At 37.5% G+C, this 21,951-nt stretch overlaps 1 protein-coding gene across 4 annotated transcripts in view; it reads right to left on the bottom strand.

Annotated features, from left to right (window-relative positions):
• NCKAP1 (NCK associated protein 1) overlaps window positions 1-21,951 on the bottom strand; it is a 58,822-nt gene that overhangs the window by 10,497 nt on the left and 26,374 nt on the right. For all 4 annotated transcript variants that reach the window (XM_050339293.1, XM_050339294.1, XM_050339296.1 and 1 more), the window contains 20 exons: window positions 21,808-21,945; window positions 21,067-21,115; window positions 20,423-20,579; window positions 19,672-19,728; window positions 19,043-19,139; window positions 18,711-18,817; window positions 17,538-17,670; window positions 16,183-16,264; window positions 15,658-15,716; window positions 14,909-15,054; window positions 14,263-14,395; window positions 12,413-12,532; window positions 12,015-12,154; window positions 10,253-10,384; window positions 7,715-7,933; window positions 7,240-7,370; window positions 6,774-6,871; window positions 3,682-3,775; window positions 3,049-3,131; window positions 2,497-2,577 (listed from right to left, as the gene is read on the bottom strand). In XM_050339293.1, coding sequence (XP_050195250.1) covers window positions 2,497-2,577; window positions 3,049-3,131; window positions 3,682-3,775; window positions 6,774-6,871; window positions 7,240-7,370; window positions 7,715-7,933; window positions 10,253-10,384; window positions 12,015-12,154; window positions 12,413-12,532; window positions 14,263-14,395; window positions 14,909-15,054; window positions 15,658-15,716; window positions 16,183-16,264; window positions 17,538-17,670; window positions 18,711-18,817; window positions 19,043-19,139; window positions 19,672-19,728; window positions 20,423-20,579; window positions 21,067-21,115; window positions 21,808-21,945 — 2,256 coding nt within the window. The remainder of the gene's footprint in view (window positions 1-2,496; window positions 2,578-3,048; window positions 3,132-3,681; window positions 3,776-6,773; window positions 6,872-7,239; window positions 7,371-7,714; window positions 7,934-10,252; window positions 10,385-12,014; window positions 12,155-12,412; window positions 12,533-14,262; window positions 14,396-14,908; window positions 15,055-15,657; window positions 15,717-16,182; window positions 16,265-17,537; window positions 17,671-18,710; window positions 18,818-19,042; window positions 19,140-19,671; window positions 19,729-20,422; window positions 20,580-21,066; window positions 21,116-21,807; window positions 21,946-21,951) is intronic.

Genomic DNA, 21,951 nt, shown 5'->3' with positions numbered 1-21,951 from the left:
GTCACTACATGCACTGTGGAACAAATAACAGCCTGTTTCTAAAAGCCTGTATAGACAGCCCAACAATTTAATATTAAAAACATTCAAGTAAAAGGAGAAGAAATCCTTATTTTGACAGTCATCCCAAATAGTAAGTTTCAGGGATGGAAAAATAAAAATAACATTTCATTACAAGTATTCATTTCATAAACAGCTTTAAAACTATTTATGTTTTGCTTGGTAAATTTAGTACATAGGAAATTACTATGTTATTATGTCCTGAAATATGCCCAATAGGGCAATTCTCCCAATCCACTGTACAATGCCTTGTGAAGATCTGTCTGTTGACATGTCTTCATTTAAGGCAAAACAAAGTTTGCCTTATTGTCCCAAAAGAAGGCTTTGTTGCCTATAGTTGCACTGCTGTATGTGAGGAGGCCAGGACAAAGCTCAGAGCTGCTGATTGTCCCCAGGGCTGAACTGTTCGCAGGCTCCCAGCACAGTCCTGGCCCTTCCAACGAGCTGTTTGCAAGACAAAGCTCTGGCAGAGATCCAGGGGAGCACATGTGAGAGCTCCCAGTATTCCAAACAAGCACTGTGGGCAGGATGACACTGGTTTGGCTTCTTCCCCACGCAGAGTCCTCCAGCACTCCCCAGTCAAGCTGTGCACCCTCCAACCCGCCCACGCGGCATCGCGCCGCACCACGAGACGGGACATGTGCGGTGGCACCACGTGAACACCAGCATGGGAGAGTGTTCCACAGCATTCACAGTTCATTTCACACACTCCTAACTAGAAAAAACCCACACCAACACACGAAATAGGTGGATTTAACAATCACAGCAGAGCTGCAGCAGATAGAGAAAACCAACAGCCAAATATTACGTGAAGCAGAAGCAACCAGGTGGTGCTGCATGGCAAGAGCCAGACTGCAGTGCTCAGCAGGGCTTTATTTAGCAGCAGACAGCTTTCTTTTTTGCCGTCCAGTGATGGATTTTTTTTCCCGTCCAATCATTCCAGTGAGTGTAAATTACTCCACTGACTTCCAGAAAATCAGCAGCCAGCACTATGCTCTCTTGTATCTGCTGATACAAATGAGTTCAGCAACATCTCTGGAGATCCACTGAAATGTTTACAATGATCATCAGCTTAAAAATATCAGTGGTAAAATACTGTCTTTGATGATTTCTGTTGCAGCCTTTATTCCACCCTATTTTTCAGCACTCCTTTGATACCAAGAGGGTGTAAGCAGCTTTCTGAGAAGATCAAGCAAAGGAAGCAGTGAACTTCCCTTCTCATCTCCTCTGGATGCTGATTCCTCAAGTTCAATAGTGGAATGGATGCTTTGGTGATCAATAATTTTTTCTTTAAAAAGGCTTTTATTGAGAAGTGCAAAGGCAACCTGCATCATTTTAGTGTACTTTTTATGATGAGCCTGTACACTTTAAGTTAATTTTCCATGGCATTTCCGCAGAATTCCTCTATTGTGGTATGAATTGCAATGTTTTCTGTGACATCAAATATTCATGGTTGATTTATTAGCATGTGGTTATATTTTGGAATGAAATAGTATGTGAAATTTCAGTAACTTGGTCTGAAAATAAGTCAGAATATAACTGCTAAACAGTGTCTTTTGAATAATGAGGCCCACGATAATAGACTCTGAACCTTTAAAAGGAGAAGGATGTTTCTTATTTAGGCAATCTTCATTCACAAAGAACTTGGTTACTTTCCTCAAGGTTAATAGCAAAATGTAAACTTCAAGTTCAGGAATAACACCATATTTCTGGCCATTAAAAACGATACTTTGCTCAAGAGCAGATTTCTAAAAGTAGTTTCTCAAAAAGTTAGAGAGTTGTGCAATGTATATCCCACCACACATTTTCTGCAAATCAAACTGCTGCAATACCATTAAGAAGCAGGAATCCTTCACACACTCCAATCTGCAATAAGAGATTAAAAACCACCCACTGTGCATCCGTGTCCAGAAGCCACAGGATGGGCCAACAAGAGGTTTTGGATAGGACCATACTACCATTCAGAAGCAAAGTACCTTATTTAAGCTGCTAACTTTTTTTTTTTCCCCAGACAGTGGTTTCACAAGAATTCTCAATTTAAGGTCAAAGTCAAACTTGCAGTTTTTACATGCACAGAGCTCCAACCACATAAAATTTCAGTTTTACCAGCTGTAGTGCTCACACCATGAAGCTGCTCTGCATTCTTCCCTTTACTGCTTAGTCATGTTTTAACACTTGATAAATTTTGCTCTCAATTCTTTCTGTGAGAGTTCTCAAATGGGATTACAGGCAGACAGAGACTTGTGCCTATCCTTTCAGTTGGCTGTAATTTTTTCCCCAGAACATTAGGAGGCTGCAGATCCACAACTACTAAGCTCTTGGATAAAAAAAGGGCATTTTTTGTGCCTGGATTTTTGACACTAAGCATGAAAGTCTTGCCCCTTGCATATTTTCAGTAAGCTCCAAAATGAGTCCATCACCCTTTCAGCCAAACATTACCTTCATATCTGTTTCTCTTGGAATGTGATCTTTGAAGTCCTCAATGGAACTTACAAGGAAAGGAATGTGGTAGGATAAGACCTAAGAGACACAAACACATACAAAATGAGAAAGATGACTTTCCATGTTAATGATCAGTTTGACACTACCATTGTTTTACTGGACTTATTGCCTTTTTAATGAGTTCTTTTTTGCATTTGAATTTGTTCGTGGCTTTAAGACATTAAAACCTAACAAATGCAAAATTAAGCTGTTTCAAACAAAATGAAATAAAAGCTTTTAAAATGTACTAAAGACATTGAGAACATTGAGAGGCAACGTTCTAAACTAAAACCTGGTGTCTTAATGGAACATTTCTCTGAACAGTACTCAAAAATAGATTCCCCCACCCCAACCTGCAGTTCAAAGTTATGGCTGAGTATTGCCATTTTACCCACAGGTCAACTTTTTAAGAGGCAGCATTCCTAAACAGTGAAGCTTCAAAAATCTGCTATCATTCCATTAAATTAAATACAATGAAAACAATTAAGAACATATTTCGTTTTTCCTTACATCTCTAAGTGCTTCCTGTGCCAATGATCGAAAAGACAAGATAACACCAATAATTGTCATTCTCTTCAAAACACTGTCGACAGCTGAAAAGAGAACAATGAACAAGGTGCTGATGTTTAGAAACTCAGTTCTTCAAATAAGGAAATATTTAAAGTACAGAAAACAGCAAGGTACTGAAACAATGGCATTCCTTCAAAGAGCCAAAATAAACAGTGCTAAAGCAGGCTTTATAGCTGAATCCACAGTGGGATTTTCAGTAGAAGACTATCACATGGTGAAACCTGGTACACATAGGTGTCAGTGCTGGATGCTAATACTGGTTCAGTGCTTTCTTGAGGCCAAAAATGTCTGTTTATAGTAATTTTTTTTTTTTGCTATAACTATGTGTTATTATCCCCCAAAAGATGCTCAAAGCTCATCACTGCTATGTGCCCTAATTAACACTGAAATCTCACTTTGTCTGCATGTGAGAGGACTAGAAAAGTTTGAAAAGATCCATCAGTTTACACAATCTCACGTACATTTTGCTGCTTCTGTGTACTTAATAGAGAGAAATGAATTTTTCTACTTTTCTTTACCAAGACAACTATAAAAACCAACTCTATGTTTAGAAGGACCTCACTAGTTACCCACATGATAATCTTTTAAAGAGCGCTGCCATCTGGTCTGGCTTGTCGAAGCTGGTCCTCATTTGTGTTAGAACTTCAACATTCTCCACCACAAGTTTCTGTGAAGAAGCAAGGATTCAGGTCAGCTATAGATCTGGGCATGTTAACTAAGTAAATGCCTGATTTGGGATATTTTGGTCCAGCAGAAAGGCAACTAACCCCCTGGGGTACAGATACACCCACTGTGTTCATAATGGGGCTAAAACATCAGTATTACTGTCAGGCAATACTCTACACAAAAGGAAGCTCTGAATCAAAACCCAGAGGATCAGATATCCCTTGCAACATGATTTTTATTTTGAGCAATGTGTATTACTTCCTAAAGCAAAGGAACGAAACTCGGTAACAGCAGACAATAGCTCCTCATGCCATTCAGTTTTTCATAAGAAAAGTACATATGTATCAATAAAAATGCCAATTCACAAGCTAATCCATTCTTTTGGGGTGCTCCTCTCACTAGCTATGCTGAAATTTAATGTTGGTGAAATTGAAAAGTGGAATTGAGAATGGAAGAGTCAGATTGTTCAGTCTTGGTGCAGTTTACTTGAAAATTTTTTCCATTATAATATAAAATGAAAACAAAGACCTTCATTCAAGTTCCAACACCTTAGCCTGAAACACTCAAGTGCAGCAGTTTTCAGGTCAGTTTGACCAAACAAAAAAGGAAATATGTGTCTATTTCTATTTTTCAACAGCTTTCAGACACGCAACTTGTACCATTATGGTAAATGTAGTAACTTTCCTGAAATCATTCTCTAAACATGTATCAGATTTAGTTTTACATGATAGAGATTGCATAATCCCATCTATAAAATGTCAGATCCAAAAAGGATGCTTGCTAATAGAGGAACTTATGTGTGCCAAGCAGTATTTTTAAACTCTCTTCAAGCAAGAGGGTAGTTTATTCTTACCAAAACTATTTTTGCAGTCTGAGTGCATAGTACCCTATTTCAGAAATGGAAAATATGATTATCTTTCTTTAGATAGAGGACAACCAATGGCAAAGAAAACATAGATCTTTTGTGTGCTTCTGAACATCAAAATTTTTCCTTTTGTTTGAAGATTTCAATTAGTGCTTTTTTATACTAAGCAATATCAAGGTAAAAAAGATGGAGGGAGAAACCAAGCTATGCTGGATTGGGCGTGGCATTCCAAAATGGTTATTAATAGTTTTATTTTTCAAGTGTTTGCATTCCAATCCATCTTAATTACCAGAGGAAGCAGCAGGAAAAATTAACATTCATTAAATATGTAGACCTATAAGCTATTCCCATAAGCTCAAGTCCACCATAATCCACCCAGTGTCCCTATTTTCGTTCTTCTCACCCTCCCTGAGAAGCAAGGAAAGAAAGAAGCTACCCAAAATGCAGCAAACTAACCAACTACAGGAACTTTCAAGGTCCCTTCCAACCCAAACCATTCGATGATGATCATGGGTGCACATGTGCACACAGACCTGACACACAGGATGTACTTCTATGCTGAAAGCCAAAGCAAGACTGGTTGGCACTGAAATCAAGGTAGGCATTTTTAAACCATGAGATGTATCAGAACTTGGCAGATGTGTGGCATTTTAATTTAAATGCCTCAAAACTCGCCAGAAGGCAATATTGAGGGCAATAGCCCGTGCACATAATTACTGAGTCAAGCTTTCAGCTTCACAAAGAATAACCAGTATATTAGTTAAGAATTAAAAGGAACAGGCTGGAATGCAGTTCAAATAGTCACTTAAATGAGGCAATCTTCCCCTCCCTTGCCCCAGTCTTAAACTTCAGATATAAAGCCAACACCTGGTCCCACTGTGGGGAGCAAAGCCAGAATGCTGAACCCTACTCTTAATGAAGTCCCCATCCTATTCTCTTCTTGCTTTCTTCCCCCAAACACAGATGCTTCTCAGTACTCTCTTGCTGAGCCAACTGCACCTCAGCCAAGGAAATGAACATTTTATTACTTCATTTTTTCCATCCAAATAGGTGGTCATACGCATGTGGATCTACATTATGCTCTGGTCACCCTCAGCAGCATCAGAAAATAAGAGATTTCAGACACAATTTAAAGTTCCTTTTAAAAAAAAATACAGAGCTCCAATGTAAATTGTGCTCATTTCGAGGAGGTATGACAAGTCCTCAGTAAGTGCACAACTAGAGCAGGCCTGGTCTGCTAATAATAATAAATTATTGAGGAAAAAATAAATGAATGTTCCTTAGATTGCTGATGTATTCATATGCATTTTTAAAAACAGAGCATGAAGAAATAGTTACAAAAAGCTCCATATTGTAATTAGTGGTTAAATATACTGAAAATTAAGAGATGTGATTACAACTTGGAATTAAATTTGGAAACGACACTAAAAGACAAAGTCATATGAAAAGCAAATCTATTCCAATTAGTGACATTTTAATAGGATGACTATCCTGGGAAAGTAGTACATATTATTAAATTTATTAAAACCTCTTTCCAGGAACAGTTAATTACAGAGGCACCGACTGGGTCCCTTGTCATTGTCTGCTGTTTTGAATATACATGAAATTACCTTCCTTGATATGCCTGTACTTCCAAGTTTTTTTTCATGACACCAACTGTATTATTTGTCTGTGTTGCTGTAGATATGAGGTTTATTTCTCAGAACACAGACATTCATAATACATGGTTACTGTTGAGGGAAAGATACACCTAAAATTGAGGAAAGCTATCAAAGAAAAAAACAACCTGAGTCTCCCATCTATGTAGACGAAACAACAGATGCTGACACACATGGTAAAGAAAGTCCTTAGATAAGACTTAGATAAGTCTAAGATAGATTTCAGATTTTCATGCTTAGTTTGGAGAATCAACAGTCTTGGTATCTAACACAGAAATCTAACACAGTCTGCCCATTCAGCTGCTGAAGAGTGTGGGGTACACAGGTACTACACGTGCAAACAAACTACCAAAAAAAAAGAGTAAAACTCACAGCTTGATCAGTTTGTTTGATGCAGTTATTTCAAAAAAACGGCAAGCAGAAGCACAGCCAAGAAAACTACCTGTCTTTCCACCCACCAGTTTCCCCAAGCTTACCTTAAGCTCAGCAACCTGTGACGAGATGTGCCACATCAGACTTTCACTGAGGAACTTCATGCCATATGGTCCCAGAAGTTCAGAAAGGGCTCTCATTTCTGAGAAATAAAAGAAACTGTTATACTTCAAACATTCCTTCTTCAGTTGTTTGTACCTAGCAAGGGTGTTTTAACTGCAGAAATGTTTTACCCTGCAGTAGAATTTTAGATACAGGAACTTGTATGGTGATGGAACTGAAGCAGCCAGTAGTCACTGATACACCAAATACCCACCTGTGTAGCTTAAATGCAGCAATTCCAATATGACCAAAAATCAGAGAAGCAAAACAAGAGGCAGCATGAATAAAAAGTACTTAAAATACTACTGAAAGTTAACAAATGATAATTCTAAGACTTAACAATAACAATTACTGAAGCAATTCAATAACAATCCCACACAAGCATTCAGTAGAAATATCAAAGTTTACCTGATATGTCAGAATATTCCTCAGCATTAAAAGTCAACTCGTTTTCTGTAGGCAAATTCACAAATGCCTTCATGGCTGGGAAATATGCTATGTGACCATTGCTGACTTGCCGTAGCAAAGTTTCCAAATACCTTATCAGAAAGGGAAGGAGTTGGAGATGAAAAGACACATGGTCATGGACACCTTACACAGATAAAGCATAGTTGTGTGACAAGGGACAGCAAAGCCCACAGACTAAAGTTTTATTTTTATAGTTCAACTAGATGTCTGTATCTTACTCTACATCTCCTCCCTATAAAGCTGAATTTCACAACAGGCAAACCTTAAACTGCTTTCAACTTAAGAGAAATAAACTTGTGATGTTGGAAACTTCAGTAAATTTAAGTAACTCCACTTCTCCAATTCTAGATTTTTCATTAACAAAGAAACCCAAAACTCTAAAAAACTTGTAACAAGCATTCATGTCATGACTTACCAATTTGTGTACAGACTGGTAATGGTTGGCTCACCATGACTATCTAAATGCTGGGTTTGTTGAAGCAGAACGTTGTTAAACACTCGTGTAATGTCGATCTGTACATAATTCTCTATTGACTGCAGGACTGTCATATAGGCTCTCACACTGGTCAACAGCTCTGAAGGCTTTGCAATCTCTTGTGTTGCTTGGTTATACATAGTCATTCCAACAATTGACCTTTTGGAAACAAAAGAATTGGAAACAAATACATTTGTTTATTGGTAAAATTCAACAAGGATGCAGCTGCAGAGAGGATTTTGTATCCACAGCTTTCAACAGAATGCACAGAATGGTTTGGGTTGGAAGGGACCTTAAAGACCATTAAGTTCCAACTCCCCTGCCATGGGCAGGATCACCTTTCCCTAGGCCAGGTCACTCAGAGCTCCAGCCTGCCCTGGAACACATCTGAGGATGGAAAATTTTTATTTTCCTTGAATACTTCTCCAATCTGAAAGTATAAAACTCTGATCAATGCAAATACTACACCAGCACCTCTAAAAACAGTTCTGGATGCCAAAGACAACTGTATCTGTGGTTCCAGCAAAAATTTCATGACACTAAGAAAACTCTGAGTCTTTTTTCAATAAAGCTTTTTTCCCCCCCTAATATATACACAGGAGCAATCCACATGGCACAAGATTTACACAGCAACTATTCTGGCAAACAGATTACTGTTAAAGATTCTTAAAATGCAAAACTTCTGGGAAATGCAATCATGTATTGTATTGAAGTGTTCAAAGCATATTAACTAAGGCAAAAATTATTTGACCAAAGCTGCTGTCATAGTTTCAGTTTGAAATATCTGTAAAAAACCACAGAGCAATAGTAAAGTATGAATTAAAAATATATCTCTTAAGTAAATAAATAGGAATCCTATTAATGAAAAACGAATCTCCCTTTAGCTAACACAATGATTTTTATCTTTATCCAAAAAGTCCAGACTTACTTAATTGGTTCAAATTTTCACTGTAAGTAAAACTGGGCTTCTGGTAATAGATGTTCTATACATTAGTAAAGCTTTCAAGCTAGAGCAGAACTGCACAAAGGACTGTGTATTCCTTTTAAACATATATGGGCTTGATTCAGTATGTCCCTGAAACCAGGTCCTCAAGCAAACAGTATCACGAGGTCATTAAAAGCAAAGTCTTCTTAATAAAAAAATACTTGATGTAGTGTTCATTTTAAGCTTATAATGGTCTCAGACTTTCAGAGTTAAGCTTTTAAGTGGTACATGCTTTTCAAAGGCAAGAACAGCAACATCAACAACAAAAAATTGGTAATTACTACCTTCAGAGGTGAGCAGGATGAGTTATTCTGGAGGAGAACATCTATTTAAAGTAATGCTTTTGTTGCCACTTGGGTGTATGTAAATAAGCACTTTCAAGAGTTTGCTTCTGAGGCAGTCTCTCATTTCAAAATCATTTCAAAATTGGTATAATAACAAGATTAAGTGGCATAATAATAATCTCTAGTCCCATCACACATGAGCAGGTTAAAAGAGTAAACAAATCCTAACAGTGAAACACCAATACTATGTTTAAAGGAAACTGCAAGCCTCTGAAAGAAATTCCACTTAAAGATCTGACAAATTATTATAAATGGAGCATTTAATTACTTTGGTTAGTAAGTCTTATTTCTTTCATGAGGCAAGTAAAAGGAAAGCAGTCCTGGACAGTCATCTGCCTGTCACTTCAGCCCCAGTCCACAAGCCAAAAGTTAAAATAAGCACAGGTGATCAACACTGGTTTAAGTTCATAAACCTGAAGATAAGAGCTAATTTTCATGAAGTTATTTTCACTTTTATGCTACCTGGTCTTATTTGAAAGACTGGAATGCTCCAGTGCCCTAATACTATGTCTTGACTATTAAAGCTTATTAACTCTTATACCCTGCTTCAAATACATAACCAGTAATCTTTGGCATAAAATACATCTAGGATAGCTGGGTGGTTTAAAATTAAGTCCTCTCCAGGAGTTGCCACTTGCCTATTTCTGTGAAAAATGATGTGAAGATCAAAGTAAGAACAGACAGGACTATTAGGTGGTAACAATTTTTATTAAAAAAGTAACCAAAATATGTTCTCAGTTGGCTTTGTCAGGTTCTGATTTTAAGGTTTCCTTTCAGCAAGGCACTGAAAGTGAACTCCAATACTTGAAACAATCCAGCACTATGCAAAAGAATGGTGGGAAGACAAGTCTTTATAAAGTCTTTATAAAAACTAGGCATCACCAATTCCCACAAAATATATAGGACTAGGAATGCAGGATCTGGCTCTTAAACAGATGGTTTGCATTTCAACATATTTTAAGACACCAACTGTCAGTTGTCTATGTCTGCCCACGTAACTTAATAATCATTTAGTTTGAGTTTGACTCATGATTTTCTTAATCCACTTTTAAACCCTCATTTAATGTAGTAAGTAATCAGTATTTCCAACATAAATCAGCAAGGGTTTATCTGGTGCATCAGTGCTGCCAACTCTGCGATGTTTCTTACTTGGTAAAGCGGATTTCCAGGTGAGACGTTAAATATTCTCTTGGGGTAAACGTGTGTTCCCAAACCACCATGTTCGGCACGTAATTGATTGAGAAGCAGAGCTCAGAAAGTGCAGTGTGCAGTTTGTCCAGGCTTTAGGAACAGACAAGAAGAAATTAAGGAAAATATTTAATGTAACGTTAAGTACACATTATCATGCAAAGGACACACTGAATGGATAAGGCCTGAAAAGCAGGTACAGGTCTAACTCTTCATCATCATCTTCTGCTTTGAGACACTTCTCTAGCATGTTTAAAACCAAAGTATTTTGGCTAAGAACACATCCTACAACTGCATATTGATCTGCATCACACAGACAGATATGAGACTGATTTTTTTAATACATATACACGTCTTTTTTTTTCCTCTCAAAAGACCAGATTGGTGTTTTTTCGCCTAACTGATCTAAGCAATACAAGTAATATTTGCTACAAGCCAGTACTAAAAACAAAAAAATATTGGGGGAGGGAATCTGAAGCTACAAGTAAGCTCTTTTCCCTCAGCTTCTCTAATCTTTACAGTGGTGCCTTTGAATTTTTAGGATTTTTAGCTTTTTGCAGATTTTTAAAGGAGCTGTGTAGTAATTGTAGATTTTTAGTAAAATTATATAGTCTGTCACACTTTATAATTGTAGTTTACACTTACCCAATCCTATTACCCTATTTCATATTGAATTTTCTAAGTTCTTTAAGTTTGTTTAGATTCCTTTCAAGGCAGGCCTTCATTCTGTTGAAGAACATTTGCACCCCAGGCCTGAACAACAAGAAACCTTCGAGCCTGGAACCTTGGAGAAGCTCCAAAAGACGGTACGTGTCGTGAAGAAGAGGAAGATGAGGCCACAAGGGGTCTTAGGACCCCCCAGCTCAAATTCCGACGAGGCATGCTGGGGGAAGGATCTGGGGAGTAGATAGTTCTGGGATTGGAGGGATAATACCATAAATTGTGGAACCCCTGGACACGTGTGTACTCCTTGCACCACAAAGGCCTTCATTAAAGGACTCCTCTCTGTCTTATCTCTACTAAATTAAATTTGCCTGGAGGGTTTTTTTTTTGGCTCCTGATCTTAAGGTAACAACAGTCCTCTGATGTTTGGTTGTTGCAACTGTAGCAAAACCACTTCCCCTTCAGCAGTGTGGGGTGTGTGTGTGTTTAGGCACTCCCAGTCACAATACTAAACATTTCTTGTTTCCTTCTTTTAGTTTCCTTCCTCTTCCCACTTCCATCACTCTACCATCCCGTCCCCTGAACTCTCCTTACACCTATCTCATACCTACCTATTCCTACCCTCTTCCTATCTCTTACACTCCAAACTGTGCTCATTAACCTTTCCTCTTCTCTCTTTCAGGTGGTTTTTTTTTGGTTTTGCTATTGATTTATTGCTGTTCTCAATTTTTCTACAGCCACTAGAGCCACAACTCCAACTCAGGAGCCAAAGGTAGCCAACAGTCTTGGAGCAGCAACAACTGTCTGATCCTTTCTGGTCAGGAAAGAAAACAGCCATGGGGATAAATTCAAGAGACACAAATTGCTATTGCTGTATGGAACAGAACTCGGTCTCTGTACAAGGTACAGAAGCATCATATGCTCACAAAATACAAAGCTGCCATATTTACAGTCAATTAAACTAAAAAAAAAAAAAAAAAAGGCAAAAAGCATTCAGTAGGTAAAACACATATGTTTTGACTTGGGATTCAAGGTGAAAGGAAAAGAAGAGATGGCTTACTTTGTCACAACCAATCTGTTTTTCCTCATGCTTTCTACTCCTGGTTTCTCCCTTTCAGGTTCTCCTTTCTTTCCAGTCTGTTTTTTTGACTTCTTGTTCACTGCTTGACTGATAGTTTTGGCACAATGCTTTGGCAGCAACTAGTAAACAAAAAGAAACAGGTCCTCCAAATTAAAAACCAATCTTTTAGCAGACTTCATAACAGAAGCAACACATGCTTCCTTTGACTAAGAACTCACATTTCTAGTATTAAAAATTCTTCTTCAAACTACCTTGAATTTCATAAAAGAAAACTGCCCCAAAACACAGAGAAAAAAGTGAACAGGAAGTAGAACCATAAAAATTCTGGAAGTTGAAAAATCTCAAAGGAGAATTAAAGCAGACACAACCACCCTCACCTGGTCACTCAGTGTACATTGTTCTGTGCAAATGTCTGTGATGAGGTTTCGAGCTTGCTTAGCCATTTCATCCAAGAACATGTTACACAAGGACAGGCTACGATCTCCGATGTGATGCCGCTGTTACAAGGGAAAAATGGAAGCAGATTTTCAGTTTCCCGTTAGTCCTACAACGTTCACACAAAACATGCTGCACGCAAGAGAACAGTTCACTAAGTTGTATAACCAGGGTATAATAAATTAACAAATAAATATTAATAATAGATAATTAATTATGAATAATTAATAACCCAGAATAATAAATCAATTAGCCCTCAATAATTTTGACACCGGGATATTATTTCTCTTTAGAATCAATTTGAACCATGACATTTTCAAAGCCACTGACATGACATACTATCACTAAAAATATTTGCTGTAAAAGGAGGCAAAAAAAGATTTTTAACAAGTAGGTTTTCATGCTTAATTTTGGAGCAAATCTACTTTAACATGTCCAATTACCAAGGTCTCTCTGAATGTCCTCTTCATTAATTTGTGGCAGCACTAAATCTATGGGCAAAAGAGCATGCAACTCAAGCTATAAGAGAAAGCAGTGTCTTTCAGACCACTGAAAAAGTCAATAATAAAGCCTTGCTGCAATAATTTCTGGATTCAGTTCCTTTGTCACTGGATCTGCACAAGCACAGACTCTGTCTCGTCTGAAATCTTCCTTTCACCACTGATGTTTCCTTTACAGCCACACCACCACACATTGTACACAGCACAGCCAAGATTATTTTTCCAAAATGATAATAGTTGCTAAGTCATACAATTCAGACATTGACTTCTGAGTTCTGCTGGCTGCGACAAAATGTCCTTGCTGCAGCTGAATGAACAGTAACTGCTGTCCAGTGGACTTTGGCTACTGATTCTTTACTGTTACTATAATTGTTCTCAAAGACATCTCTTGTCCTGAAGGGAAGCTTTCCTGGAAACCTTTTAGTGGTTGTCTACTATAAATAGCATTTGCAGCTGCTTATACAAGGGAAGTAATGATATAGACATACTATTGCAATGGAGTTTAGCAGAAAAGAATTGAATGTTTAAATTAGAAAAATCCATATTGTGCATATTACACTAAATCTTATTAATCTCATTGTTTCAGATGAGCACTGTTAAGAATAAAAACACTACATAAAAGTAGCCAAGTTAATCCCAGAGTAACTCCAAAGTCAATGCACAAATGTACAAAAGGATCTATTCCATTACAACAGAAAGAATTCCCTCAGAATCAAACTGCTTCCTTTAACAAGGGATCCATTTCTTCCAGCAACACCCCAGTTTTTCATTTTTAACTCTAACCAGCAAGGCCTTGCCTTACCCAGTTCTTACCAAAGCAAATGCTTGCATTATATTGTGTATCTTATAAGATTGTTTTTCTTTCTTACTGAAGAAACACTATTTATAATATGCCATACAGAGAATCTCCTACCTCCTCTTTCCTTTTCCTAACTATGAAATTATAAACCATTTCACAGGAAAAACTGTTGCTTTCAAGTTTTCACAGGCATATGGGATTTATTAGCATCTAAGCCTGAATGACACCAGAAAAGTCATCTAACATTTGCACCTTAGTTAATCTCTCCTTAAAGCCAAGATGATAACATCTTCTCACTTCACAGAAGGATTTGGAGATCTGTGAGTGAAGAATCACGTAACAAGCTATCTATTTGTTTTAATTCCACTTTTACCACTCTCCTCCCTCAAATTTCATTTTGCCGCAACGACCACCTTCTGGCAGTGCTCAGTTCTAGTTCACTGCACTTTGAATGAGAGATGAAAAATAACAAGACAATGTATTTAAAAATTACCTCTTCAGGGCACAGTTCGTGGGTACAGCTCATGAAGTGAGTACAAAGCAGTGGGAATGCAATTGAGTATCTTGATTGAGAGGGAAGCTCCAAGCACTGCTGAAACATCTTCTCAAAAGCACGACTATAAAAACTAAACAGAAAGAATCAGTTATTAATCAGACATTTAAATGCAATACATATATAATTTTGCTGCAAATTAAGTTTACTTCACTAATCAAACGTGCTATTAGTGCCAATTTGTAGTTATACCAAGAACTGTCCCACGCTTTAATAATTTTTTTCATCATCATTTGTTTTCTGCATTCACTTCTTATGCATTTTATTTGCACATCTCTATTATTACCATCATCATTGCCATGTTTTTATTCTGATGTTTGCCACATAGGGACTGCAAAAACTTGCACTTTTTGCAAAAAAGTATTAATGTAGAATCTGCAAACGAGCCCAGATGAATTATGGTACTCCTTGAAGGATCCCTCTAACAGATGTTTAGAAATACCTTTTTCAAATTACTTTTGCTGGAAAACAGAAATGCCATTTTTTTTCTCCCACTGGCCTATCTTCCTATGAATTTTGCCACTTAAAAGTTACACTTGCAAGGACAAATCAATCAAGAAACAATAAAAAAAGTTTAGTAGCATACCAAAATATAGAAAGATCTGAGGTTTCAACCAACATCTCCACCAAAGAATCTACCATTTTCGTGTGGAAAATGATGGTGTTCATCATTTTGCCTAGTTCCCTGTGGTCTGCAAGACCAAGCGAAGCTTTAGAAACACTGGTGTAGGCCTGGAAAGACACACAAAAAAATCTGCTGTTACATGTGCAGCTGTTTTTTTTTTTTTTTTTTTCCAAATTCCATTGTTATTGCCCAATTCTGTTTGTGCTGCGCACAGGACACCTGGGTACTCAAAGACTGTGCAAGTTCCACTTTTATGTTTCTACTAGAGCTTAAAAAAAAAAAAAGCAGCAAACTGACTTTCAATGAAAGCCTCCAAACGTCATTTGAATGTGACAGCAATTCACAGATAAACTGTTAAACAAATGTATTGACAAAACACAAATGTGCACTTGTAAGCCCTCCCTTGACAATGTGGGCAGGCTGAATCACACCCTGCACAGCCGCCAAACGGCTCAGCATCAACACATCCTATTTCTGAGCTGTTACAAACACCCCAAAGGATGATTTGCAAAAATCATGCCAAGCACGCAAACTTATATCAAAATGTAGCAAATTTTCCTCTTTAAATCTTTGTTTGGTTTTTAAGAGGAGGTTATTTTTAGACAGCCTGTCACCCACTTGCAGTCTGAGAGTAATCAAGAAGAGCAGTAATTTATGAAACATTTAGGCTTTAAGTTAGTGATGTGCCGTGTATATTTACCAAGTCTTACCTGCAATCTAAACCAATCTAATCTCATTCCTCTGAAGTCAAATACCTCTCCATCTTCAACTGCATCAGGGAAAAATACAGAATAGAAAACCCTTAGGAAAACAACTACAAATTCAGATATACTACATCAGACCTTCTAAAAAACCCCAAAGTACTAAAGAATTATTTGGGTAATGAACCTCATGCTTTTACCCAAAAATTTCCATCCAGCATAATCATGCTCATAGGAATCGAAAAGATTTACATGGAAATACGTGTAATATCTTTTCTATATTAAATACATTAAAATATTTTGAAATACATAAATTATTAAAACATATTACTACCCAACAGCATTCTTCAAAAGCTCTACCTGTATGAAACTGCCCTGGAAAAGGGACACACCACAAGAAGCAGATACAGTAACAAAAGAGAATCAAGGGAACAAATGCAGTTTATACAAATTATCTGCTTCTACTGATTGCATGAAACCTTTCAGAGGAATCTGCCAGTCTGTTACCATTTTTCTAAGTTCATTTAAACTTACCTTGTTTCACACTTAGTGAAGTCATTGTGTTTACAAAAGAGGACATGATGATTGATTCATCCTCTGGGCATACTGAAAGATTCTAAAATAAATGTTATTATTATTATTATTATTAGGTTTATGAAACAATGTCAGCACCCATGCCCCATATATCAGCTACAGTCTGACAAAAACTTAATCGATGGAATTGATGAAATATTTCAAATAGTGCTACTTAAAGCTTTTAAATTAAAAGCTTTCACTTTTTAATTCACTGGTTGGTGACAAATACCTAGGAAAGTTTGTTTTCAAACCAACAGCTGCTCAAAACAGGAAAATGTGTCAGTAAATGTAACTCTGCATTTTCTGTCCTGTATGCAAAGAAAACCTGGGCAGGGCAGGATACAATGGAGCCCAGTTCAGCATCACTTTGCTTCCAAAAAACCCTCTCAAAACTTTTTTTTACTGACACTGACTTCATCTGAAAAATGGGCTATCGGGTTGTCAAATTTCACAAAATGCAACATAAATCTTTTCACTTTCAGCAACTAATAGGGTCATATTTCTATCAAATAATACAATATAGAAGTTTTTCTTAATTCCAGCAATGACTGACATTTTAACCTAAAGGCTGAAAAAAACCAAATTATCACTCAATCACTTGGTTAGTCTCACGCCTGATACCTGTTATGAATTAACGACAACTAAAATTCAAGCCCATTTTTTATCCTTGTTTCAGTTTGGGCTCCATCTAGTGGGGTCACTAAGGAATGAAACCAAAGCAGTTCAGAAAATTTTATCATTTCTTGGTTGGGTTAACTATGAAAAAGTTTCTACAACCCTCTTTCAGTGATAGTACCTGTTTCACTGTTTCTAAACACAACAGTGCTTGATAATAATAATTTATATATGAATACTTATATATATTAAATTCACATCATTCATAATGGTATGAAGCTGTGTCAGGGGATGTTCAGATTGTGCATCAGGGAAAGGTTTTTCACCCAGAGGGTGGTTGGGCACTGGAACAGGGTCCCCAGGGCAGTGGTCACAGCCCTAAGCCTGATAGAGTTCAAGGAGCATTTGGACAATGCTCTCAGGCACAGGGTGTGACTCTTGAGGATGGTTCTGTGCAGGGTCAGGAGTTGGACTTGGATGATCTTTGTGGGTCCCTTCCAACTGAGGATATTCTATGATTCTAAACAGAAACTAAAAGCCCAATTCTATATCCTAGAATTAAACAGTAATTTAATTTGCTTTATTCCCTAATGTTCATCAAACCCCACAAACCAGGATGCATTTCGTGAAGTCACTCTGGACAAAGAGCCCTTTTTAAAACTTGCTATCGAGAAGCCAGACCCACAGTGGTGCCATACCTGCACGAGCTCATTTAAGACCACAGCATCAAAGCCAGAGAGATACTGCACGTAGTATCTCTGCATCACCGGGCCGTATTTCCGCACGTGTGCTCGCAGCTCCTCCATGTAGAATATGAGCTCGGCTATGTGCCTGGTCAGGAGGGGAAACCATACACATACCACATCAGTGCAACGCTTCTCAAGGCTGTCTCGTCCTCTACCTTGCTTTTAAAACAATTTTCAGTAGGTAGTTTCGGTATGAAGATATTTGTTCCCATCGTTAAAGGAGCTTACATGGGTCATTTACTCCGTGAGGTAAAATCCACTCAACGGGAGGTAAGTTAGCACCATAGTGATCCTCAAAAATATAACTATTCACCACTTTTGTTTGATTAAGAAGCCCTTCTGTAATGTTCAGTTTGAAAAAAACATGTTTCTCAAGAAGTGGTTACACCTGGAAAATACAACTGCAATAACTGCTTTTCTGTTTTGGGTTTTGTTTTTTTTCTCCAAGCCATGAGGTTGGTCAATAGTTGCACAGGCTGTTTCAGGGAGGCTCTGGAATCTTCATCCTTAGCATCTAAATCCAGTGAAGCTATAAATGGCCTTGTGATTGTCACTTGTCTAAATTCCTGCAGTCCTTCAGTTCAACCTTGTGTTCAATAATCTTGAGAACAACTCAAAGTTTCCTGCCTATCCACATTTGTAAGATTTGTAATCACCTTTCTCATTTTTACCATCTGTTTATGGTGATATTAATGCAGTCATAAATTACATGAATAAAGCTTAACTGACTTGAAAGAGTTTTGCCACAAGAGACATTCTACAAATCCACAAATTAAGCTTTTTGACACTTTTCTTGCCTCCTCCACTGATTTAACAATGCAAAATCAGTAACACTGAAGACACATGATAAAGCTTTATTTTTGCTTATTCAAGGTAAAAAAAAGGCATAAAACTTACATAAAATACTTTTATTTTCTAAATTAATTTTTACTGATGTCCTCAACTTTCTAAGGCATTACTTTTAGTTTCCTATTTTGATGGGAAGCTTAATATTCCCAGGTAAAAATTTTCTGAGCAGTCTCAACTCTTCTATATAGCCATCTTTTTCCGAGGCTCCCTTGCCTTGAAATGTATTTTGTCTGTGAAATTCTACTAGTTAGGGTACAACACTACAAATGCACATACTTATCTATGAAATCATCTGCACTCTTCTTTGGCATGTTATCTGCATGACGGAGAAGCCAAATAATTTCATCACGAGCAAAGGATAATGCCATAAATACAAAAAGTGCCTGAAAAAGAAAAATGGTTCACGAGCTTACAGATACAATAGTTGGACAGCTTGTGCACATTAAGAGGCAACTAGTCTCTAAAACCGAATTATTTAAAAAACTAAGTAGGTTTGCTAAGAGTGAAGCGTGGGATTCTTTTCCCCCCCAGACAAACTCAGTGTGGTATTACCACTGAGAAACACACTGTAAGACTGTACAAATGCAAACCATAAGAGGCATCATTACCTTGGGGCCCAACAGGCCTGGCTGATCAGACAGGACAGTGGCCAGCTCTTTGAGTGCAGAACGTAAAAACTTGCGTCTCTCTCTGTGCATTGAACCGCTGCATCAAGAGAACAATCCCAGACATCACCCACTGTGCTAGCCACAGAACATTGGATTTTCTGAAACATTTACGCCCAAGCACAGGCAGATTACACTACATCAGCCTCACAAGTTCAGAATTCTGAAGACTGTGGTTCAATTTAAATTGGCATCCCCATCACTACATTGTATATTCCCAAAGTATCATTAAATTTGAATCCTAAGTTCTCTGCCCCCCCCTGTGACGTGCATTTGACTCCATGACAACATTTCTATTTAATTTGCATTCTCATTAAGTAATCAGACAAAAACTAAAGAATAAACTAAATGCTTCCATCCAGATAACTTGAAAAAAACCCCTAAAACTTGGGAAGTTCAACTGATAGCGGTATTAAACAAATCCAGATTTCAAAGAACAATCAGTACAGCGCCTCATTTGAAAATGCATAATTCAGCATTCATTCCACAGATCCCTTTTATACATTCTTTTTAACTTTGTTTTAAGAAAACCAACACTAAAATCCATCAGGAGAACTTTGTAAGACACTCACGCGTGGGAAACAGCGGCTTCTTTGCACTCTCGGATGTCATTGATACGCTTGTTGTAGCTGCAAGGGAAAAACAACCCAACACGGCAATAAGAATCAGTTCAGCGAGACCCGAGTGCAACTCAAGAGGAGCTGCAATGTTGTAGCAAGCAGGATACAGCAAAAACCTCATGAGATTTATTTCCCTGATTGGAGCTAAATGCCAAAACTGGATACTCAAAGCAAAAAAACTCTCTACTGAAGCGCTACTAATGCTGGGGGTGGAACTCACAACTCTGTTTCTGAGTTTTTACACCACAGACTGCACAAACACTGGCAGCCAGATGCAGTTTTTCAAGCAGACTCTACATTTGTAACATCATTTCCTTTGACTAGATCAAGATGATAGAATTATAGAACTGGGTTGGAAGAGCCCTTAAAGATCATCTAGTTCCAACCTCTCTGCTGTGGGCAGGGACGTCATATTTTTTTTTACACAAGATTTGTGGGCGAGATCATTAATTGTAACTTTTGTCATTTCAGAGACTGATTCACAAGACTTTTTCAGAACTGAGATAAAAAAAAGTGTGGTGGTTATGGAATCAGGCCCTTAAAAGTTATGCATTTAAAGAAACAGTCAAGATACAAGCAAAAATGTTTGCATATTTAAGCAGAACTTAAGTGAAGCAGAAGTAACATTTTTGAAATGGTTCTTCAAGAAATACAGTATTTTTAACAGAGGTTCTGAAAGAATAAAAGGAGAATTAAAACTTACCCTCTTATGTTTACAAACAAGTCTTCTGCAGCTTTGTGAATATGGAATACTTCATCCCGAAACAGAGCCAAGCAAGAGCTGCTTTGAAGTGCAAGTTTCCAAAGGTTCAAAGCTGTAGCATCACTATTTAGGATTCCATGGCACAAAATAAATCCAACTTCAGAAGTTCACATTGATGTATGGCACAAACAAGATGCACAAAGACAGTAAGAGAACAGTGAGATGATTATGCATTTTCTCTTAAATAGTTCACACAGAACATTAATAAACTCTTTAATGGATAACATGAAAAAAATACCCCTCACGCTTCTATGAGGTATTTTTGCAATATTTTTGCAACATTTCTGTAACATGAACTACTTCATGCTGATACTACTTGGCTATTTTCATTACAAGTACTAAAGCCCTCACTGTCAGTCAAAGTGTGGAATAAACTGATGACAAAACTCCATTCCAGCAGCACGTGCTGAATTCTCACTTCACTGCATGTAAAAGTATGATACAGACAACTGAGATTTAATCAAGTTCTCCAGAATCTTATTTGAACACAACAGCTTCTGCACAGTATAAAAAAACAAGTAGTCTTTTAAATGTTAACTATTTTTTTAATACAACCACAAGCTGTTTCAGAATATTTTACTCACAAATGATCCATTTCTCCATTGCATCCAGAGAGAGGTACTCACAGGGCATCTGTTCAAAAAAACAGAACTTGTAGCACACCAATTATATAAAAGACAATACATTTCATGAGCAGTAGTTTTTAAGCAAGAAGGGACATACAAAGTCTTAAATGCTGATGATCAGACTGCTGCTGATCACTAACAGGGCACCGTTTCAATGTTTTAGAAACAGGGTTTGAACATTAAATGAACTTCAATACCCTCCAGCACCTCGAACAAATTTTGTCAAATGTCTAATTTCAACAAACATTGTATTGAAAAAGGCATTTGATGTATACTAATCAATACTTGACAGTCTGTTAATGCTTCAATTTTTTTTCAGAACAATAACCATTCACATCACAACTGATGGGGCAAGTGCAAACACAAATTTTAAAGGAAGTACCAGTTGTGATTTCCAATCTCTTGGCTCACAAACAGCTGAGACAGTACACAGGATTCCCTCCCTCCACACTGCAGAAGTTAGCATTGCTTCCCTTCATTTTCTGATTTTCCAATACTGGAAGTGGAGGCACGAGCTAATGTAACAGAAGCTTTACTTAATGCAAGAAACACTTTTCCCTAGTACTCCATTATTCAGTTCTCCCAGTGAGCCTATTTACTTCTCTGATTAAAAGTCACATAAGAGATAATCCAACAGAAAACTATTTTGTAGGAAACCCTGCTTAACTGTATCATCTAATGCAAATTCAAAGGCCATACTGTGTCAGACTGTGCAGGATTAAGCATTGTGCTGGGGGCACTGATGAGGCTCAGTAGTTGTGCGTTTCTCCACTGGTCAGCTGAGAGATTTCGTCGAGGATAGACCATCTGGAGTGAAATCAGAGCATCTGAAAGGGACTGAAA

The sequence above is a fragment of the Myiozetetes cayanensis genome, unplaced genomic scaffold (genome assembly GCF_022539395.1).
Source record: "Myiozetetes cayanensis isolate MyiCay16 unplaced genomic scaffold, myiCay2020 scf9, whole genome shotgun sequence".
NCBI lineage: Eukaryota > Metazoa > Chordata > Aves > Passeriformes > Tyrannidae > Myiozetetes > Myiozetetes cayanensis.
Note: the sequence above shows the minus strand (reverse complement) of the source record. Positions and strands in the feature narration are given on the sequence as shown.